Genomic DNA, 15094 nt, shown 5'->3' with positions numbered 1-15094 from the left:
CACTAAAGCTATTCTGTTATACCTGTATGTTTTTAAAAAAAAAAAAAATACACTGCACCCAAAATATTTCATAGTTCAGCAACACTGATCAATCTAATAAACTTAAACCTACTCCATCCTCCCTATTCTGGTATTTTAAAGAGTACTTAGCAGAAATATTAAGCAACCCAACTAATAGGGTTGCAAACTCCCAGCAAAAAAAAAAAAAAGGGAACCACCCTCCACCTCATGATGCTTAATCGATGTAATCAAATGTAATTTGATGCAGGGGGGGGAATGCACAGAAATAAATTATTTTTCAAGAATAATTAAATAGATTCAACATCTTTCTTCAACAGAATTGCAGAATTCACAGATGGTACTTTCCCAAAGGAAAAAGTACTATAGCTTACTAGGGTATATTAGACTTAACAGTTACTATATACAGTAATGGACTTCTATATATTTTACATCAGATTAAAACTTTGGGTGTAAGAGTCAGATAATTATTTATTAAACGCTAGACATTTTAAATGAGAATAAGAAAGAAAAGTATGTCTTTGTGCCCCCTTTTCCCTGTTCATGCCTTATCGGCCCCCCTGGCTAAACTTTGCTAGATCCGCCGCTGCACAGTTACCAGCCGTCAGCTACGTAGAAAAAGATCCTCGAGTAGAAAGTAATATTAAATAAATTCTAACAACAGCTTATCAAGCTTAATAGTGCTGCTGTTGTTCAGCCGCTGGTTTCCTCTTTCTGGTGAGAAGTGGGCCAAAAACAAAGAAGAGAGACGGACTCGCGACAGAAAAGCCGATCAGCTGATCATTAAGCAGTTTCACGATTGAAGTAGCAGCAGGAGAGGGAGGGAGAGAGAGGCAGTCACTCCACATGTCTGTTGTTAAGCTTAACGTGGGAATGCTTTACAGACATTCAGAGATGAACTTACACACTTGCTTTACTTCTCTCTGGGATAAGTTCCTCGGAGATGAAATGCTGGTGAGGCTACAAATACACACAGCCGCTCTATCACGTGATGCATACTGCTGCGACGTGCTACAGTTATGAGCCGAGTTACGCCGTGTAGCAAGTTTTGTGAGGTGCTTTTTTATATATATATATATATATATATATATATATATATATATATATATATATATATTTAATGGATCGGATTACATTTTTTATTTCTGGCCGATATCCGATCCAGTAATTTGGGTCAGTATCGGATCGATACGTAATATCGGATCGTCCATCTCTACTTTAAGCACTGTTTAAACTTGTGTGTGTGTAATTTTTTTTAATTTTTTTTTTATTAATTAATCTTCTCCTTCATTTTGTCCTGCAGGTATAATTAGCCAATGGCAGAGTGAGCCCAAGGAACGTGTCATCTCTCTCGTCCTTACCCATCTTCCGCTGCTCAAACCGGGAAACGTTGAAGCTAAGGGAGAATACATGCGCTTGCTGCCTCGCATCCTGGCCCACACGATAGAGCACGGCCATCACCTGGAGGAGTCTCGGCAGCTCCTTTCCTACGCCCTCATCCACCCCGCCACCTCCCCTGAAGACCGCGCTGCTCTGGCACTCTGGCTCAACCACCTGGAGGAGAGAGAGAGAGACTCATTGGAAAGGCCTCCTCCTGCCGGGCCTCACCATCACCACCAGTCTACACCTCCTTCGACCCTGACCTCATCTGGATCTTGCTCTTCTACCAACACCTCTTCATCAGGCATTCCCTACTTGCATCACCACCAACGTTATGGCTCAGATGACCGCCTCAATGGGTGGCAGAGCTCCAGGGATTCAGGAATAGGTGGAGGCTGGCATCAGCATGGCTGCGAAAATGGACACCTCCCTCTCTACCCATCATCCTCTGTGCCTGCAACCATCAATACTGTTGGAATTGGCGGAGGCAGTAACGCGAGTAAGTGAAAACCTGTCCTGTCTTTCCTGTTTCTTTCATAGGAGCCACAGACTGGTGCATTTAATGATGTAATAAATATTGTAATACAGTGGGTTACATTTCTGCAACATCCTGTAAAATCTTTGCTAATTTCAGATTTCAACTGATAACTTATTATTCATTTCCTTGTAATCTGTCAGGTAATTATTAAAATTATAGATGTTCATATTAAATACAGCAATAGTTTAAAATTATGAGATCAGCTTATATTCCTATGAGCCAAACGCTCAGGTTTGAAGCTTGTCTAAACCCTCTATTTAAATCAGAGAGAGTAGTTTCATAAGGGCCCACTAAAGAAATTGCACAAAAAGCACAAAAGCATCTATAACAAAGCACAAAAAAGGCAGGCCACATTTAAAAACAGTGTTTTTAAATACTTGTTTCATTATAAATAAATTAAACAAATGTATAAGAAACACTCTACACTGAACGTAAACAAGTACTGAGCAAATAGTCACAGCAGTTAATACACCCTGACCAGACCGAGTACACTCTGAAGAACCCACACAGCAACTACAGAGGCTGAGTGTTGGCTGGAAGACAACACATAGGGAGGGCTGGGCTGTTGGAATTGAACATAACTATGGTCAGAGCAGGATATTTCCAGACAAGAATGCAAGAGCTCTGTTTTTTTCTTTTTCTTTTTTCTTTTCTTTTTTTTTCCTGGGAGATGAAAGAAACAGCTGAAGGTTTATAAATAAAGGCACATTTAAAGCTCTGCTTGCTGCTCCAAGAAAGATCCACTTGTATGTTAGACTGCTAACAGCTTGGGTCCCAAACAAGATCATAGGATTTCACAACTGATAAAACTAGAGTTACCCCAGCTACCAGTACAGGATTGGTGACAACAGAGAGCATAGGTATATTTTCTTGTGTGTGTTTGGTTTTTTTTTGTTTGTTTTTTTAATATAAATGTAAAATGAATAGAAGCATTGGACACACTCAAAGCAAATTGGTATTTATGTGTTGGCATTTAGAGTTATAGAATGATCACGGGGAGGTTGTTCTGGCATCAGAAAAAGTCAGTGTTTGGCTTAGGTATTTAATTTGAGTTATTAAAAATTATTTTTACATTGTTGGTCAACATGTGGTTATGTCTTCATCTGGTCACATTAAGGGCTATAGGAGTATCATGGTCCAACCACATCAACCTGTGTTCTACTGAGAGAACACCCTGATGACACCCCACCCATACTCTTAGTTTTAGTCCAAACCACAGCAGCACATACCACCCATCCTTTCCCTTGTAAGGCAGCCTTTGTGGCAGACTGTATTTAGGGAAAATGGCTAATATTTAGGGAGTGGAACTTGAAATGTTAGCTGGGCACCTATTTTAAACGGAGCCCATGAAGTCCTATACATAGCGCCAACAGTAAGAGCACCACATATAGGAGGAGGAGAGAGAGCCTGGACTATCGATGGCAGTTTACCCTGCCAGACAGGCGACACAAAAAAGTTGTTTGCTCTTCTCCACCTTTTCATTCTCTTCATCCACTTCAACAGTCTCAGGAAAATGTGTGATCCTAGAACTGTTTTGAGATGAAAGTATTGCTATTTTAGTAGTAATGGTAACCTTGGTTTGACCCTGTAAGAGTAGACTTCACTTACTAAGATGAAGAAATGAAGAGGAAAGGCTTTTCAAGCAAATGGATATCTTGGTCGATGGATTTACTTAAGTTATTTACACAGTGGAAAAATATTTCCTCAGGTCATTGAACAGGCATTGTTTAGTATGTTGCTTGGAGGTTGAAACTTCAGATATTAAATCTAAATAACTACTTATGTCACAGATGAGCTGTAGTTTATAGTGAGCAGGAAATTCTGATTTTGAGTACTCTAATAAAACAAGATGATTATGATTAATGTAAGCCCTAAAGAGGCATGTTGTGTGCTACTTTTTTTTTTTTTTTTTTTTTTTTTTTTTTTGCCAACTATGGAATTTTTGAGGGCTCTATATAGAGGATAAATTTACACACTGAGAATGTACACTTGCATAAAATCCCAGGCAGAAAATGCAGTGCATGTATTAAACAGGCACAACATCATTTGAGACGCAGCACAAAGGGGAGATAAACCTGAGAGTCGTATGTATTTTCTGTTTTGCAAATGCAGCCGCATTCTTCCAATAGCACAAAAAACACTTCATTTTACTTTAATGTCTGAACTACTTTGTTTGGTCGCTTATTTCTTTGTTGTAACAATGCTTCTTGGCAATAACTGGTGTCATATTTGTAAGGAAAATGCATTTGGCGATTGAGTGGAGTACATGGGTTGTGCCAATGGAAAAACTTGCCAAATCTTCTCTGCCACTGCCAAACAGCTTATTCAGCTATTGACTGTTGGTTTGAGATTCTGGAATCCCAGGTGCTGATAAACAGGTGTCCAATTAGTCTCTGATAAGCAGCACCTGTGAGCTTCGACCTTGCTACAGTGGAAAATTGGTGTCTGCTCCAGGCATGCCAAATTTGACTGATCTGGGTAGGGTGTGCCATAGGGGAACTTCAAGCTGATGTTCTGTAAAACAAAGATGCAGCACGATTTGAAGTGAGAGCTAGTACCGTCTCCCAATTGAAGTTCCATATAACAGGAAATGTTGGAGACAGGCTGCAAATTGGGCGTCCCAAGATGATGGCAGTCATCTACAGATTTGCAGTTAGGATGATATGGCCGATGGGTCTCTACCCAGATAATCCAGAACAGACTACACACAGCCCGTCTCATAGGGTGGTCGGGAGGCCTGCTATGACAGCCAGCCTGCGGAAGGATCATTATTGGGGTGGCTGTAGCTCAGGAGGTAGAGCAGGTCACCTACTGATTGGAAGGTTGGTGGTTTGATCCCTGGATCCTCTAGTCTGCATGCCAAGTATCCTTGGGCAAGAGACTAACCCCAAGTTGCTCTCTGATTCATCCATCGGAGTGTGAATGTGTGTGAATGTCATTAGAAAAGCACTCAGTTTAGAGTCAGTGCTTGTGAGATTGGGTGTGTGTGGCATGTTGTATAGAGCGCTTTGAGTACTCCAAGAGAGTAGAAAAGCGGTCAGTCCATCTGTCACTGTCGGACCTGTTAGCGCTGATGTCGGCAACATGTGCACCTTAACATGTCAAGGAATATTATGTTCATCTATGAGTACAAATTCTGCCTAAGACAATTGGAACTAAGAAGCAAAGCTTAGAAAAGAAGCTGTTGCTCAGCATGAGGAGGAGGTGCCATGGGGTTGTGGCTGTTCATGGTTCTTCCACATTATACTGAAGCACCTGGTTGCTACATGAATAAATTCTTAAATTGCTTCATTTCTTCAGACTTCAATCATCCATTCGAATAAACGACACCAAAGAAGGGTCAATAGCACAATAAACTGTTTGACAGTGGAAGAGTTAACAATTATCTGCATTAACTGTTCAGGATCTGCAGCTATTTTTGTACACAGTCCCCCATTTTTAGAAGCTAAGACATAATTGGGCAATTGACTGACCGAGGAGTTTCATGTTGTTGGTCTTTTATTTGGTAGCTATTTACTGGAACTCTCAATATGAGGTCCAAAGAGATGTTGATGCAAGTGAAGGTGGCCATTAATAGGCTGAAAAACCAAAATAAACCAATCAGAGACAGCAAAAAGTTTGAGTTGCCCAATCAGTAATCTGATACATTGATTTAAAAAAAAGAATGCACACACGAGCTCAGCAGCATCAAAACATAAACATTTAAAATGTTAGTTTGCCTAATTAATTTGAGGCACTGTGTACAAAAATAGCTGTAATTCCTAAACAGTTCATTAATTTTTATTTTATTTTATTTTATTTAAAAAGCAAACAAAGAACAAAACAAACAAACCCTTGGATCCAACCTTAAGGTCTGGGCTCAAGTCACATATTGATTCAAGTCAACTGTGGTGGTGTACACAGTCATTGTCATTGTCCAAATACATATGGATTAGAAGCCTATAGATCGCCAAAATGTAAAGAAAATGACTTCATGTTCAGTGTTCTTGAACACAGGAGTGCGTGAACTATATAATGTTCCCAGTCAGTCTGAGTGACTAGTGGTGTTGTTGGTTTACAGTCCTTACAAGTGGAGGTGGCAGCCAACAGCACAGTCCCTTAAAGCGCTCAGTGTCCCTCACACCCCCCATGAGTGGCCCCAACAACCAGCTTCTGGGTCACGCATGGCTTTCCCAGGAAGATCTTCGGACTGCTAGAGGCCCAGCCCCAGACCACGCACCTCTCTCTCCACAAAGCAGCATCGCCTCCTCTGGCAGTGGAGGCAGTGAGCATCTGGAGGATGCTGGTTTAGGAGGAGGTTCAGGTCTGCATCGCAGTTCCTTTCATGAAGAGGGCAGTGGCATGAGGGGTGAGTAAGAAAGAGACCTGTTCAATATTCGTGACCTACTGGATTATGGCAAACATTGGAGTGAGGTGGCTGACTCGCAGTCGAAATGCGCATAGATGGATAACAGTTTCAAGGGAATAAGGAGAACTCCCGAAATAGCAATGCCAACTCTGGGACAGAGTCACTAGATATTGGATTTTAAGATAACTTTATAGATTTAATTTCCAAGAATCAAGAGACAAATTAAGATGTCGGAACTAACCACTGATTTTGAAGTCCACACTTGCTTTCACAAAAATGAAACATGAAAACAATTTATCAGTGAGGTTAAATGGGTAATGACAGGCTCCCCTATTTAGATCAAAAGTACTCTCCTAGCTTGACTGATTTGGTGGGAATGAGTATTGAGACAGACTAGGTTCAATACTATAGTCAGCCGAGCTTTCAGACATTTACTACTACCGGTAATTGGATGTGATTCAGGTGGAGGAGCAGGTTGTCCACTAATCAGTCCCACTATATTACAATATTAAAGTGTCTTTGGCAAAGAAACTTTCTTTATTTACATCACTTATTTTCTTTTGGTTCCTCCATCACTGATATGGACCACTTCTATGAGGAAACTTATGACTATCTGCTGTTTGTGCTTTACAAGCATTCAGTAAAAGGGCGTGGCAAGTTGTTAATCCAGTCGTGCAGTTTGTGAGAGGAAGCAGAGGTCAGAACTAATGACCTTATTGACCTTACTCTGAGGCGATCAGTGTCTGCACAGCATGAAACCCTTTCTGGTCGTCTGGGTCTTTTTTTTTTTTTCTTTTTTTTTTGAAATGCAGTCATTCAGATAAATAGGAATGCAGTTCTGACAGTTTTCATTGATAGTTCTAAGAGAACAAACTGTCATTTGTAAAATCTGTTTTAGAGGGTTTTGTTTTTCAGTTGTCTGTTGTTGTTGCTGTCATAGTCTAACAATGAAATACTGCATTACAGACTTGGTTTTGGACTCTTTTATCACATTATTCATGATTCAGCTAAATCGAAAAGTGCCAGTGATCAAATGCTCTCAAAGACCATCAAACTTTGTGTAATCACAAGCCACATCACACCAGGCAGAGTAGGTGGAGATTGAGGGTGGGTTTTCGGTGTGCCTTTTTGGTCTCTGAACTTCTGCAAATCAGTCCTCAAAACAGGCAAAAAGTATTGCATATTTTAGAAAAGAAAAAAAGCTAAGCCAGCAGCCCTTATTATTCTACGTTAGTACAAAGATGTGTCAGCAATAAGCTTAACATCCTCTGTAGTTTGACCCATTTGTTTGGTCGTCTGCAGCAGTGATTATGTGATATGTCTTTGTCCCTCAGATGTTCCTGCTTGGCTGAAGAGTCTCCGTCTCCATAAGTACGCCGCTCTCTTCTCCACAATGACCTACGATGAGATGATGGCACTGACTGAAGAGCAACTAGAAGCACAGGTAAACACATGTGCACCCACGTACTTGTAGACAAAGTGAGCTGATGTAATAATAATTTCTACAATTAGTATAGCTTTTATTCTGGACAAATTTTATACAGATACCAACTTTATATTTGCACAGTAATTCAGAAATTGCTATTTGTATGCAAGGCAATAAGTCTGTGTTTAAAAACAAACAAACAAAAAAACAAATAGTAGATGAGCATGTACCTCTGGGACATAGGGCCCAGAATTGCAAAAAGAGAAACATGTTAATATCCTGGACTACAAAATCAGTGTAGTCTACGTCAGATCTACTCAAGTTGAAACCTGATAATGTTGTATTAAATGGTACAAGACATTTAGTTCTTGATGCTTGTGTGTAAGGACATGGATAGGCTATTCTGAAACAGCGGATGTAGCTAAAATTAACACAACTCCGTCCACTGGGAAGTTGCGTACTTCCTCCAGGTGCTGCTAATTCGTTTTTAGGCTGAACCTAATGAAGTGCACATTTTCACTGAGATGTTGTGAACAAAATGTCCAAGAGGAGTCATCATCAACAAAAATTTCCAATCTCCAAATGAAAGGCTAATGTAGTCTAAACCAACAGAGCGTTTTAAGTAATGAGAATCTGTCCTAAAAAGACAGGCCTAACTCATGTTTATTTAAAAAATAAGCACAAAACCTCTTTCCATTTGGAAAAACCTTATCACACTGTGTTTGTAAGAGAGCTATCATTGCATTAGGCCTGTATTGTCAATGAGAAGAGATGTTTGATGCCAAACTGTTTCCTCCAACAGAAAGTCACTAAAGGAGCACGGCACAAGATTGTTATCAGCATTCAGAAGCTCAAAGAGAGGCAGAACCTACTCCGGAGCCTGGAAAAGGTCAGAAGGACTACATGTTGCATCCAGTCCACCTCAAAGCTTGTTTGTGGTGTTGGTGTTATGTATCTGAGATGACAGCTAAGGGAACACCTAATCCAGGAAAGAGACTTTTGGGGTCCTAATTTAAACCCGTCTGCCTCCCCCACCCCTGCACTCTTTCATTCAGCCTTCAGAGCAAGACAATGACGCTCAAGGGCACGCCACAACTTCTTGAGGCAGCTAAATTCAGGCTTAACCTTTCCATTAATGATTTCATCAATGACGAATCATTTTAAAAGCATGTTACTGTACATTTGAAGAGCTTGGGAAACAAGACACCTGCTGCTCGGTATTTTGAGTTCACACAGACTTGTCTACTGCTTTGAAGTGTGTAGTGTGGGAGGTAGGCTGATATGACGTGTGTGGACATAAGTGAAGGAAATTAAGCTGTATTTTTCCCTTTTTTTTGTACAATTTTGAACAATTTGTTGTGTGATGATATGGTGGAGTAAAGCATACTTATCAGAGAATAAAGTCACACTCCCTCTATCTGTGTTGTAATCTGAGCTTCTGTGTTTTGAAGCCAGAAACGCCTTGCGTGCGTGCGTGTTGTTGCATGTGAGTCCTTCTGTTTGAAACGGTTGGCTAATTATCATAAAAAGAAGAGAGTGAAAGTGAAAGTAAAACTGAAATGGCAGGGTGCAATCTGGAGCATTTGGTCAGTGCTCCTGAAGAAGAAGTGCACTTATTAGTCAATTGATTTATCCAAATCTAGCTCATTGGGGTAGGATTTTAAGCAGCACCTCCCTGTTTGCTCCATCTCCACCAGCTTGTCTTCTCTCAGCTGGCTTCAGCTGACAGATGTGATCTCTTCAGCGTGCTTGGGTCTGACCAGCGTGTCAGAAGCTTTCTGATAATAGCTTAAATGAAACGTGGAGGGAGGTGTGTCTCTTTGTTTTTGCTTGAGATGCTCATCTGCTTGTGCAACATCTTGTGATTCTGAATTTCACACATTACACCTTAAATATTCATTATCTAGGTTAGAATTGGCACACTTTTACATAAATGTTTTTACATAGATGTGGTCCCCGCAATGATACAATTCTTCTGTCACTTCATTAGATTTTAGGATCTCATCTGTAAAGTAAAAACCATCTTTACCTGATGTCATTTGCTGCCACCAGGATGTGTTAGAGGGCGGTAACCTTCGTGCCCCACTCCAGGAGCTCCACCAAATGATCATGACTCCTATTAAGGCTTTCAGTGGTGGCGAAGAGGCCTCTTTGCATCGCCCTCTGCTGACCCCGGAAGGCAAAAGCGCCGCACCTGGCTCCCACCTGAGTGGGGGAAGTGGAGGAGAGGCTGAGTCTGGCACCAGTGTGATCGCTGAGGGGGATATACCTGGTCAGTTCACTCGTGTTATGGGCAAAGGTGAGCTCCTCACAACAACATGCAATTGAGATTGATTTCTGGGGCCAAGGGATGAGTTGGATTTAATGTCTGTGTTTTCATATCTGTGCTGTCCACAGTTTGCACACAGCTGCTGGTGTCAAGGTCAGACGAGGACAACATCAGCTGCTACCTACAACTCATTGACAAGTGCCTTATCCATGAGGTAGCTACCCCCTCCTTTTGATGTTTATATCTGATAGTAGTATCAGTTCAATGCAATTCATTTTTCCCCCAAATACCAAATAAAATGTCAGTCAATGAAATATATCAGCAAATAGATTTTATAGTTGTTCACAGATAGTTACAATAATGGAAGTTAATTTTGTGTATTACCAATATTAATGTTGTTTAAAGGGATTAGCAGCACAGGATATTATATATTTGATATTAATACATTTGAAATTTAGGACAGTTTAACTAGTAATAATATGTCTAATTAAATGAAATGCAGTTGTCCAATTAGTCCCTGATCTGTTATTTACTTACCATAAATAACAGATCATTTCTAGCCACTCTTTTTCTTTGTCTGTTAAATGTCTTGTGTTTTTGCCTAGCATCATTGAGCTTTGGTGTAAATGTGCTGTGTGACATGAGCCACACTGAGCCATGTTCTTCAGCAGTAATGCTTCACTTCACCCCAGATTTTATAATCCCCATTCTCCCTTGTTCTCAGTCCTTCACTGAGACGCAGAAGAAGAGACTGTTGTCATGGAAACAACAGGTCCAGAGGCTGTTCCGGTCCATTCCGAGGAAAAACCTGCTTGACATTGCAGGGTACCGACCGCAGAGGAGGTATGCACACAGATGAGCAATAGTCTTAATTTTCCAGTGGTATTTCCTGTAATAAAGACAGTTGAAAAAGTTTGACGAACTTTGTTAAAACATTTTTTTAAAAAGACAGACTTCTATGTGAAAATTATTAAATAAGTGGGAAGCAAAAGTTAAATGTGTTAAAATTTAGTGGCTAATTTTTACACAAACTACTTTATTTACGTCTAACAGTTAAAGAATTAATGTAGACAACAAAGAAGCCAGTTCAAGTTAAGTTTGAGGAAAAACTGTTCTGTATTCATGTGCAGTGTTGTAGCTTTGGGATGATTATACTCTACTGGACTGAATTACTTTCAAACTAGCATATGCATTAAATGTCAATTTAAAACTACTTTAGTCAAGTGAAATTTGCATATAATGTTTTTTTCTATCTATCCAGCAGCACAGCTTCCTGAAAATGGAAGAAAATTAAAGTTGGCATAATTATTTTACAAAAAGATTCTTCTGTGCTTCATATTATTTAAATGCACAGCTGCTGTTCTTTTTAACATCCAAACACCTTAGACAATGCTCGCCTCTGTACAACTTTTGTTTTGTCCTGTCGCAGCCGCTTTGGCCAGTCCAACTCTCTCCCTACCACTGGCTGTGTTGGGGGCAGTGTGTCAGCCAGGAGGAGCCTTCACCAGTTCCAGATGCCCTCCCGGAGTTTGCCGGGTGCCAGGCTGGGCCTGTTGGGCAGCGGGGGGCTGCTGGGACCCACACCTCGTAGCTCCAGCAGCACACCCACCGGTCCCAAGCAAGGAAGACATGTGAGTTCAAATAAGCAGATTGTTTGAACCAGTTAGCAGATATGAGTCGTCAAATAGGAAGAGCAGGACGCTTGAATGTCCAGTGGACAACAAGGACACATACAGGAAGACCAGCATATAATAACCAACTTGTATTACCAGTATTGTATAATCTGCAAGGTTATCAGCTAATTTGTGGGTATTGATCATCTTCAGTTAATCTGTCCTTATATTGTGGATTAGCTATTACAGTTTAAAATATTTGAAAGCTTTTTTCTTTATAAATGTAGAAAATGCAGATTTAATGTTTTTGTTTCAAAAACTAAACAAAATATTAATCAGTTGTCTTATCCCTAAACTCTTCAAAGAAATTTTTTTTTATTACTTCCACACACTGGGCATGTTGAGGATGTTTTGTTGAACTGAGAGGTACTTAAATAGCACTATTCTACTTATTCTGAGCAATCACAGCGCTTTCTACTACACTTCTTATTCACCCAATATAACACCTACAATGCTTTTATGTATTCCTAAGCCCTTTTTGTCTAACATTCACACAAACTCCCACTCCAATAGATGGGCGACAATCTTGCCCAAGCATACTTTGACATGGACTGAACAACAGGGGATTGAGTCGCTAACCTCAGCATGCACTACCACCTGACCCACAGCCCCTCGCAGTGTTCCCTCTTTTCAGCAGACTTGGTTTATATAGATTCAGTCATATTTATGTTTACAATATACTACAGCATGTACTGATTCCTTAAGTCTGACTTCAATAAGTACTAAATGGGAGTTAAATTGTGTGTTTAAAGGGACTGTGGTGAATGGCAGTGGTGTATGTGACTGTACAAAGGAACATTTTGTAGTGCATAATAATACATTCCAGGATGTTTACAGTACCTCGGGCAGCAGAATTCCTTCTTCAGCATGTATTCTGCCTGAAATAGTCTTTTTATTCCATGACAAAGAAATGCAGGGTGAGGAAGAGTAACAGTGGTGGTGGTGTCTGGCAAATGAAGTGAGGTGGATGGAACTCATAGGCAGGTCACCCCACATACCAGAAGCTCTGCGTCAGTGCAGAACATTGAAACAGGAGGAGCTGTGGAGCTGTTTCAGGCCCATCCTGGCACGCTTGTGTCTGGGCTGACCTAGTTCACTGGAAAACTTTCTGTCCCTCCTTCTCTTTCCCTCCTTCTCTCTCGCTCTCTCATCCTTTACAATGGGAGGAAATACCTCAGTTCCTCCTCGTCACGCTGGACCTTCTTGTGTGTGAATGTGCAGTGAGAGGAGAAGGAGGGCGGGTGGGGAAATGTGTGAGTCATATTTTGGGAGAGGTAGCCGTGCCGTTGAAGGAGGAGGGACAACAAGCGAGAGAGGGAGTGTTTAAGTGTGTGTCTATATATATGTAAGAGAGAGGGGGCCAGTCAGAGGCAGTGAGAACAGTGCACAGGCATTTCCTGTTTTTCCCTGGCCTGCGGCGCTGGAGGGGTGGGGGTGGGTGGGGTGGATTGGTGAGGGGAGGGGCATGTGGCAGTGCTGTTGGGGTATAATGGGCAGGTTACAGTAAGGAATTCACGTGGTGAGCGTCTGAGACTGTCATTAGGTGTGGGCTAGACATTCAGACAGGAGTGTGGGGAATGAAAGTATTTAAGAAGTTGTGGTCTTACATGAGTTTTTTCAAGCTTGCACATTTCATGCATTCATGTTTTTGGTCAGTGAAGGTTTTAGCCAAAGCGCTGATGTGGGGAACGGTAGGGAAGTTGGAGCAGAATCTTTGGTCTTGTAATTTGTGCATTGAATCATAATGAAGAAATGGGATTTTGCCTATTACATTTCTCTATTTAATCTTAACTACGTAATCCACAGGCCAGTGTGAGTTCTGAAGTCCATGCTTATGGTCTGGTACTGTTAAGTTCAAATAAAGCAGGAACTTCTCAAAATTAACTTTCCTTGTATCACAAAAAGAAAAAAAAGAACAACAAACATTTGTCGTGCATCCCAGATCCACATTCATTCGTAATAATGTGAAGTTATAAATAATTTTTTCCCCCCTTTTTTTTTTTTCTGGCAATGTCCTGATAGTGATCAAGCAGAGTTTTGGTGAACATTTCAGTTTACTACATTTTGAGAGCAGAAACAAAAACTTTTGTACAAATTTTAAACCCATTTCCACCAAGACTGAGACTTTGGATATCATTGCACATTCTCTGCTATGTAATCTTGAAATGTCCTCCTCAGGGTCCATGGTTTGCTAATCCTGGAGGAAGTAACAGCATGCCCAGTCGTACCCACAGTTCCGTGCAGAGGACACGTTCCCTACCAGTTCACACCACACCACAAACCGTGGTCACGTTCCAACAAGCTGGTAAGTAATGCCGGGACACACTTACATTTACTTTAACTAATTACAACACTAACATTTGCTTTAACACCTTGGAACTGGCAGGAATGCCGGCTCATTAATTCATCTGCATTGATGGCGCTGACATCAGCGTGGTATCTGCTGACAGTGGGGCAGCTAGAAGAAGTCACACTTCAGGGATGGGCTGAATAAAGTAGAATCCCCCAACTAAATTATATGTGTGTTAGAACAAGACAAAGCTACATAACCATCTTCAGGCTTTGAACATGCCAGCTAAGTGGTGAATGTTGGCCTTTATGCAGTCGTAGATCTAAACAGCTGTACATGCAGCCTGTTAGATTTGTTTTTCTAGCCATTTCCTACTTTTTATTTATTTATTTTCCCCACAGTGTTGCTGCTGCTCAGGACTTTCTGGAACTTTGCCATCTATGCCTATGCTGTTTGTTTTTTGTTTTTTTGTTTTTTTAAATGATGCTATTACCGTCTTCATTTAAACATCATACTGTTGCCAAGCAAATCAACACTCAGTTATTTATGCCACAAACCAGCAGATTATATGTATGAGCAGGAGAGCAGAACAAGAGCTAACATCTCAGCAGAAGTTCGGGCAGGTTCCTCTGTATAGGCATTTGTCTGACTCCAGACCTCATAGGCTGTTGAAGAGGGGACACGCATCTCTTGTTTTTCCCTCATGGGGTATCAGAGGTTACTAGAATATAAAACTGAGTGAGAAACTAAGTAATTTTTTCCTTGAGCATCGAATATTATGGGTTTCACAAAAACACTGCTGCATGAAAGACCCTGGATCTCATCATTACCACTCACTGTTTTCAGATGCTTCCTGGCAAACAGAACCAAATTTAAGAGGGGCAAGGAAGGAGGGGCGGCACTTGCTGCATTTATTAACAGCAAATGGTGCCACCCTGGTCACATTACCATGAAGGATCATTTCTGCAGCCCACTTGTTAGTAGCAGAGTTGCATTATATTACATACCCAAGCAGTTTGTATGCTATTTTGCTGGTTGATTACATTTCTCCTTTCACATGCTTGTCAAACATGGCTTATATCATCAAGTCTGTTACTGTAAGACTACCCTCTGCACCTGTGTACTTTCCTCATGACTTCTGGGGACTGAAAT

General features: G+C 40.9%; 2 protein-coding genes across 4 annotated transcripts in view; one reads left to right on the top strand and one right to left on the bottom strand.

Annotated features, from left to right (window-relative positions):
• gch1 (GTP cyclohydrolase 1) overlaps positions 1-15094 on the bottom strand; it is a 145306-nt gene that overhangs the window by 81095 nt on the left and 49117 nt on the right. The window lies entirely within an intron of this gene.
• The window catches only part of samd4a (sterile alpha motif domain containing 4A), a 76510-nt gene that overhangs the window by 36517 nt on the left and 24899 nt on the right, over positions 1-15094 (top strand). For 2 of the 3 annotated variants that reach the window (XM_080884699.1, XM_080884698.1), the window contains exons 3-11: positions 1322-1897; positions 5997-6284; positions 7619-7728; positions 8513-8599; positions 9763-10009; positions 10108-10193; positions 10704-10822; positions 11409-11610; positions 13831-13957. In XM_080884699.1, the coding sequence (XP_080740825.1) occupies positions 1322-1897; positions 5997-6284; positions 7619-7728; positions 8513-8599; positions 9763-10009; positions 10108-10193; positions 10704-10822; positions 11409-11610; positions 13831-13957 (1842 nt within the window). The remainder of the gene's footprint in view (positions 1-1321; positions 1898-5996; positions 6285-7618; positions 7729-8512; positions 8600-9762; positions 10010-10107; positions 10194-10703; positions 10823-11408; positions 11611-13830; positions 13958-15094) is intronic. The other variant, XM_080884700.1, reaches the window with a different exon arrangement.

Source organism: Rhamphochromis sp. 'chilingali', assembly GCF_963969265.1.
Source record: "Rhamphochromis sp. 'chilingali' genome assembly, chromosome: 6".
Lineage (NCBI taxonomy): Eukaryota > Metazoa > Chordata > Actinopteri > Cichliformes > Cichlidae > Rhamphochromis > Rhamphochromis sp. 'chilingali'.
The sequence above is the reverse complement of the archived record's forward strand: the minus strand, read 5'-3'. Positions and strand labels throughout refer to the sequence as shown.